The 7,606-nt window shown below is 49.6% G+C and overlaps 2 protein-coding genes across 3 annotated transcripts in view; one reads left to right on the top strand and one right to left on the bottom strand.

Annotated features, from left to right (window-relative positions):
- The window catches only part of LOC126572332 (galactokinase-like), a 24,720-nt gene extending 22,900 nt beyond the window's left edge, over positions 1-1,820 (bottom strand). Inside the window, exons 1-2 of one of the 2 annotated variants that reach the window (XM_050231557.1) lie at positions 1,646-1,820; positions 1,432-1,586 (exon numbers count right to left, since the gene is read on the bottom strand). In XM_050231557.1, the coding sequence (XP_050087514.1) occupies positions 1,432-1,499 (68 nt within the window). In that variant the 5' untranslated portion in view covers positions 1,500-1,586; positions 1,646-1,820. The remainder of the gene's footprint in view (positions 1-1,431; positions 1,587-1,645) is intronic. The other variant, XM_050231559.1, reaches the window with a different exon arrangement.
- LOC126572331 (extracellular serine/threonine protein CG31145) overlaps positions 1-7,606 on the top strand; it is a 52,204-nt gene that overhangs the window by 3,831 nt on the left and 40,767 nt on the right. The gene's annotated exons all lie outside the window — the stretch shown is intronic.

Below are 7,606 nucleotides of genomic sequence, written 5' to 3'. Positions count from 1 at the left end.
TTCACAAGACAAGTGTTTGTTGAGGTTGAGTCACATGTAATGACAGATTTTTACATTCGTTTGCAGTCCAATTTAGGGTGCTTAAGGTGGTCATTGAAAGAGGGATTTTACTTCTTCCTCAAACACACCAGAATCATGTAATGCGATCCCGGATTATCCGTAATATTTATGAGACAAATGAGCAGAAAGGAAATCGTTTCAGGGAATACAACGGTTGCATATCTAATTGTGCGAAGCAGGTCAAAAAGAAGCAGGGAGTGGGAGAAATATGAATAAGTAGAGGAAGACTAATTGCTGCAAGAACGCATTAGCATATCTTGCACCGTTGTCTGTCCACCACTGCTGTGCTAGACGTAGCACTGCTTCTGTGGATGAGCAGACTTCTTTACGGACAGGGAACAGTTGATTGACTCATTAAGAATTTCATGAAAATTACAGCAGTCTACAGCTGCACTTGTGGCGCTTGCTACTTGGATCAGTGTGTCTTTATGTGACGAACGAATGTGAGATTGAAACGGCTACCATTACGACCAGATAGTAGGCCGACACCAAATGAATTTGAATTTTTTAAGACGATTGATCACGCAGCATGGAACCTCGACAATGAAAACACCGGCGTTATCAGTGTAACTGTGAAGATTTCAACCCAAAATCTAATGTCGGTCATGTCGGCCCCTTGATCCTCCACCGAGCCGCTTAGTCATTCGATTCGATTCTGTACAATCACGAGCGGATCTAAAAACTTTCCACTTACCATCAGCCAGACAATTGTGCTGATGGGGCCAGGGCAGCAGCAGCCCCACCTTACCAAACCTAACGCTGCTACCACACAAGAAGAAAGCCGAAACATATTATTCTGTCACAGCTGGACGGCGGCAGTTCCTCTCGGCCTCTTTTCACTCGAGCAACACGAGTTTCATTTTGGGTCTGAACCTCTTCTGCTGGCTCGCTGGCTCGCTGGGTGGGTGGTATGATTTATGCTTTTTTGCTGACCCCACCACCATCCGCTTTGACTTGACTTGACGAGCAGCGACCGTGAAACTATAAATGGAGGCTCGATTGCATTGTTTGAATCGCCACTGCCGTCGCCACAGAGAGAGAGAGAGGAAGCTGGGTCGAAGAGCGCGAATGTGAAAGGGTCAAGGAATCGAACCGCTCCATTCCCTGTCAGAAACACGCACCGGTAACAATGCCGGCATATGGACGTCAAACAATAATGCGAGAAAGTTTTGCGGGGCCAACCCATTCTAGTCGGCCAACGGTGTACGGTTGACCGAATCTGGCGGAACGGTTGGCGCCTCGATACTCGTCATGTCATGGGGTATTTTTGGCCATTAGCCTAACAAAACTTGCACTGGATGTGTCTTCTGCGTCAAGTGCAAGCCGAGCGAAACCTAACCTCAAACAGTCAAACAATCACGTGTGCACTACCTTGTTACTAATTTCGACCAGAATGCACTCGAACACACAATCGGACCAATGGGCTGCCACTCAAACATGAACGGCGAGCCTCCAGAGAATGGGAGAGAGAGAAAGAGAGAGGGAGCACTCCAACGGGCGCTGCAATTATTGCAGGTGAAAGTGTGCTGCAATGAAATGCACTTGATGCAGAATTTGAAATTGGACGCAGAAATGCGCGCTTTACCTCTGCTTCCGAGAATGCGACCAGCTTCAGTATCCCTTTCGTATCCGTATTCACTCCCTGCACTCGCTGTTCCTTGATCACGCACGTGCTAAAGCCTCGTCGAAGATCAACGTTCGACGACGACGTTCGATTACAATACCGGAACGGCAGACGGCCCTCACTGAACTGAGGAGTGCATCGCCATCCGGGTGATCCGGCGATTGTTGTTTGCGCTGTCGAGATGTCACATCGTCAAGGGTATCTCGTGTGTGCCCCTGGGCGGGAACGATCCGCGGCACCGGCGGGAATGAAAACAAAAGTCAGACAAAACGAAAGAAGAATCAAGAGTCCATCGTCGAGTCCCGAGTGGCTTCAACCGCACTACGGGCCTTATCAGGAGGTTATGTTGCCTTCTGGCCGGAGCCAGAGAGTTTTGTTTTCCTTTCGCGTGGAGCCCCAGCACGGACAAGCCAGAGCTGAGCTCGAGGGCAACCACGGTGATAACCTTTTTTCTCGTGCCTACTGCGATCCTCTCGTTGCGATCAGTGCCGCTCTCTGTGAGCTGCGATACTGCGCCGTATACTGAGGGTAGAATTTCAGACATTACAGAGCAATTTGCAAACCGAAGGTGTTGTTTTGAAAGGTACATCATGATCAACTGATTCCATCATCTAATCTTTTCCTTATCATGAATGAGTCCACCACAGGCAGCATTATTACGATCGTTAATCAAGTGAATCCATTTTGTTTCACTCAAACATAACGTGTCCTGAAATAGCATCGCTTTAAATAAAATCCAATGCATTGATACCCTTCGCGGGTATAATATAATCTCAATTTCATCCATAAATCAACGACGCCAACCGGGCGCAGCCAACACCACGGATTGCACTCGGGGTTTGCTTTTCCCCATGCAAACAATCATCGGGGTTAATTTAACTCATGATAACAACCCATCGCAAATGATACCATCACACTCGCTGATAAAGTATCGCGCTAAGTATCATCGATACGTCGCTCGAGGCTCGCGTTCTCGTCTACTTAACCGACCAACTTTTCTGAGTCAGTGCCAGTTGTAATTAGCTCGCACGATTGAAATTACACTTACTGCTCTCTCTTTCTCTCTCAGCGCCACCTTCTGACACTCTTCCGTTCCGTTCCGCCCAAAAACCAACTTTACGTGCCATCGAAGAGTGCACTGACAGCTTCCGTCACAACTGCGTCGTCCTTGCGGATTTCGGCATGCACTACGCCCGTCCTGAACTCAGAAGCTGCTTATTTGTTTTGCGACCGAAATGGAAAGGCGACGGGCTTTTTGGCTGCGACCTTCCTGGAAGTACGGCCACCATATCTGTGCATGCAACTCATTTAATCCATCTCGATTCGCAACTACCAGCACCGTACATGCCATGCCCATCGTATTCAGTTTTCACCGTGGATTGCGCGGTTGGGATTGACAGTTGCAGGATGAATTGAATAGTTGATGGAACGACAGAGATTTAATTGCGTCTAATAGTTGTTTACCTATTCCAACCGATTCCAGCGATCAGAGTGTTGAGCATTTGTTACTAACATTTCAATACTAGTACTGCCACACACTGAGGTGCACACTTATCAATCAACCACTCACGTTGTGGCCTGGCCATTAGGGCAGCAAATCAAATCTGTAGCAACTCATCGTAAGCCTCGCATGTAGCACCCCTCCCTTCGCTCGAGCCGTTGTCAACCAGGGCAGCAACAAGTGACAATACAGCATACAGGAGACCTTTATGTCCTCCCTCCCAATCCTGGCGCCATAGCACCCTTCACACACCGAGTTTGATGTGAAATGAAATGGCAGCGCCCGGCGGGGGGAGCGTTCCCTCGAGGGGCCAGCAGCGAGCGAGGTCGACCGACCCGCAAACGGACAAATACGAATTAGTTTTGATTGTTTGGAATCGTAACGCTTGCACCATACACGCTCGCTTGTGGCAAACAATATGGAACTGGTCTCATGGAGTGAGCATGCATGAGATGCAGACTGCACATTACAGTCACTGAGCTTCTGTCCTCGTGTGCATATGCTTTATGTGGGAAGTGCACTCTCGCCTGTGACTCGCCTGGACAGTTCCAGATGGTGCAACCTGAGAAGAGGTGACAGTCTCTCGACAGAGTGCGGTCAGTCTCGCCGGTGGGTGTCGTACGTAGGGTGTATTTTTGGAGCTCAGCAAGCTTTTCATCATTCCGTGGAAACGCGTTACGAAACGGTTGATGGATCCGTGCATGTTTCGGAGGAGAAGAAACGCGATCGCACAATGGCAGTACAATGCGCTTAGCGCTTCTTCAGCTTATCTAATCAATTCCCACCGAAAGCGTAACGGACGGTACGGTGGCCCTATCCCACGGGTACCGAACTGATCACCAGCCCGTGGTTCTCAGCACAAACGAAAGTGTAGCAGATGATATCGCGTCGCGTCGAAACACGATGATGATACTGTGCCGATGGTAATCTCTAATCGATGGGCTTCTTGTGAGAGATCACGTGGCCAACGGGGGTTGGCCAATCGCTCTGTACCAGTAACATCTTCGCGTGATGACCATTGTACACCCGGGGCGGGCGAACGGTTGCATGATAGAGTGCAGAGCGTTGGTGGTCTGGTTTTACCAGATCCCATAAATCCCTTCACTCAACATCAACTGCGGACTGCGGATCATATCTCCCGGGGGCTTCGCTTGGTTTCTAATTAAATTTTACCACTCAACTGGAGCTACATACGGAGGGCAAACGAATGAACGCCAAAAATCTCGTGAACTTTACTCACACACAGTAACACCATTACGCCGTCGCGTGGCAACCGCATCGTGAAAAGCTTCTCGTGGTCGACGTCGAAGGGTTCGCCGCTGAGGGGGAATTTGGACGACTCGTGCTCCGCGTCCGCTCACGACTACTCCAACGACAACGACGCTGGCGACGCTGGCGAGAATTATGCAACGCGTTCCCACAGTTCAATTTTCAGCGCTCGCAGCCCCGGTTCTTTGCGCCGACCCGAAAGACGGAGTCACTGGCGGAATGGGTCGCAGGAAGAGTTTCGTGGAGTTTCGCATCGCGCGTCTCGCGCTCTTTGCCTTTCGGTGGTGGGGTGGTTCGGTGGTTTCACGCGACCGCTCCGCTGTTCGTTTGTGTTTCGCAAGATGAATAATTTCGAACCGCACTCCACTGGTTGGCGCGTTTGCCGAAAGCTGCTGCTGCTGCTGCTGCTGCTGCTGCTGCTGCTGCGGCTGCCAACACACGAAACACCAAAGATGGGATGCCTACCGGCAAACGATTCTTTGCTCAAGAGTGCAGTGCATCATCCGTGGTGGTTTCACACCATGACGCTTGACTTCCCGGTGTCAGATTTCGGTCAGAGTTCTGGAACTGGGGTGTAAGTTGCGTGAATTCTGTTGCTTTAAGTGCAGCTCTCCTCTAAAATACTGGAAAGAGCACTGGAGATTCGTGGATAATGCTCTTATCTTTAATCAAGAGCCCTAGTCTCGCTCTGTTGTTTAAATAATAAGAACTTTCAAAGGTAATCTAACCGAAAACTAATTATTTCTAACGATTTCACCACACTTTCACCGGGAGCAGGAGATACTGCTGGCAATTCTTGACGCGTTTCATAATCTTCATCCCTCGCAAGGTCTACCGAAAGCGATCCACCCCCCCGATCGCCATCGCCTAGGCCATCGGCCAACTTTCACATTAAAATATGCGTGCGTGCCAGCGTTCGTTCGTGCGTCCGTGCGTGCATGTCTGGCTGCTTGCCAGCTACCTAGCCGAACCGAACTAATGCCCGCATCGATGAAAGGAAAAATTGCTCCACGCCTGACATCACGCCGAAAGTAGATAGCGGTTTTTTTTTCTATCTAATTTTTGCGGAAATCTTCTCCATCACTAATTAATACTTTTCCACCCCCCCCTGAGATGGCGGTTGCATCGATTTCGTTTATGAATTTAAAATCGTAGAGCTGCTCGAAAGAGATAGCTAATCCATAATGTGCAACGATCGCTTGCATCTTAGCTGAACTTTAATTATGAGCTGAGTTATTAAGATGGAATTTTATTTCATTGATTGATTAGTGCCGTTCTCTTTATTACATTTAGTGTCAATTATTAAAGAATTTCTAGTATGGCATGCGCCTATACTCTTCGGAACCTGCGGACTCTTCTGAAGTTCTGATCAACATTCCAGCCGCGCACAGCACAATGAGTGACAGCTAATAATGCTGTGTGAGCATTTCTTCGTGCTCTCTCCGGTCCGGTCTGTCTTTCGGAACGATGGACAGCCACTGGTGCCGCTACTCCAGAAAGATCTGCAACTCTTCTGCACCCTGGCCACTTGTCTCTCGCCACTTCCGCTTCAAAGCACGCACCGTGCCAGAAGCTCGGCATGGCATTTGGCCGGCCAAGTTCAAACGAACGAATCCCATCCCTGGCCCGGCATAGAGTCTTGGCAGAGACTCCCATTTGAAAGACAAAAGACGTAAGAAGGTGCCGCGCGATGATGATGACCGCGACGCGAGCGGGCGACAAGCGGCACCGCGGTCTACCGCGGTCCGTCCTCACGCTCCACTTAAGTCCGGTGGACGATTTAATTTGAATTTGCACACAGGAAATCGTTATTGCTTCAACGAGGAAGACATTCTTCGACCATTTCGCAACGCAGCACCATCACCACCGCCAAGCACAGCAGGAACCTCGTAAACCAACGCCAAACCGGGCGAGACGACGACAACGGGAGGCAATGAGCAATTGAGTTGAGCGACGATTTAACTGCCCTCGACCGACCGACCGCCAGGCCGACCGCGACCTGGTCTTGTCTAGTCTGTCGCGGTTCGCGAGGGAGTGGGATGGGGATGGTGCACTCAAAGGGTTCTTTGTCCAACGGTGGCGGCGCTGGTGGTCAGTGATTGTGCGCGAGATTGGCATAGAAAAGCATAAGAGATCACGTCATTGCCGGTCGTGCAAACGAAGAAAATAGAGCAAACGGTATGGTATGAATGCGAGTGATGCTCCCCCAACAAGTGAAGTGCATTCTGCTGCTGCTGCTGCTGCTGCTGCTGCTGCACTGCATAACGGTCCCGGTTCTTCTTGTCTGCTTGTCCATTCACTTTCTCGGAAGCTCGACTGACAGGTGCATTATCTTTCTGCGATTGACGTTGCCACGGAGGAAGTGCATGCTGCCGCTTTCTTCAGGCAGCACATTCCATGCTTCGAAAACATTTCCTATCAACCCGCTCCGTTCCGTTCTACACACCCTTCCCCTTGTATCAAGCAACCATAGCAACCCCCGGTTTCCTGGGCCACTCTGTTCCGGAAGCAGCCCTATGGTTCTTTAGAAAATGGAATGCTTGAATGGAAGGAAAGAAAATATGTTGTCGTCATCCCACCCTACGCCCCTCGTTCGCTGAACAATCCACGCTGGGTGCTTTTCCACGTTGTCGATTCTTGGCCACCGGTCGCTCCGGGGGAGGGTTCTATTCGCGGTTACCGCTAACGGAGAAGCACATGCAAACGGAATTGAGTTGATCATCGTAAGTCAATTTAAAACAGTTTCTTCCCGGTTCCTTTTTCCAACCCGTTTTTTTTCTCCCCTTTAACGGGCGGTAAGGAAGAACATCTTCTCTTCATCTCTCCATCATCTGCGGCCACCCCAAGGTCCCCCTCAGGTGGTCCAAGGTGTGGTGCCCCCGGGGTACTGATGATTGTGGTTCGAAATTGTTCCGTTAACAAAGGCAGTCACTATGGGATTCCATGACTATACCGCGAAGCTGGACTATTCAACACCTGATTCTGATTGTATTCTTTGTCTACAATTAAACATCAACATCAATAATGAAGCCACAGCTCTTTGAATATAAAAATAAAAATAATATCATGATTTTAAAAAATCTATTATGCCCGACCCGATTGCCCATTGTGCAAAATGGCGCTCGAAAGAGAAAATGGCGCGCTCGCGCTCT

Source organism: Anopheles aquasalis, chromosome 2 (assembly GCF_943734665.1).
Source record: "Anopheles aquasalis chromosome 2, idAnoAquaMG_Q_19, whole genome shotgun sequence".
Taxonomy (NCBI): domain Eukaryota; kingdom Metazoa; phylum Arthropoda; class Insecta; order Diptera; family Culicidae; genus Anopheles; species Anopheles aquasalis.
Note: the sequence above shows the minus strand (reverse complement) of the source record. Positions and strands in the feature narration are given on the sequence as shown.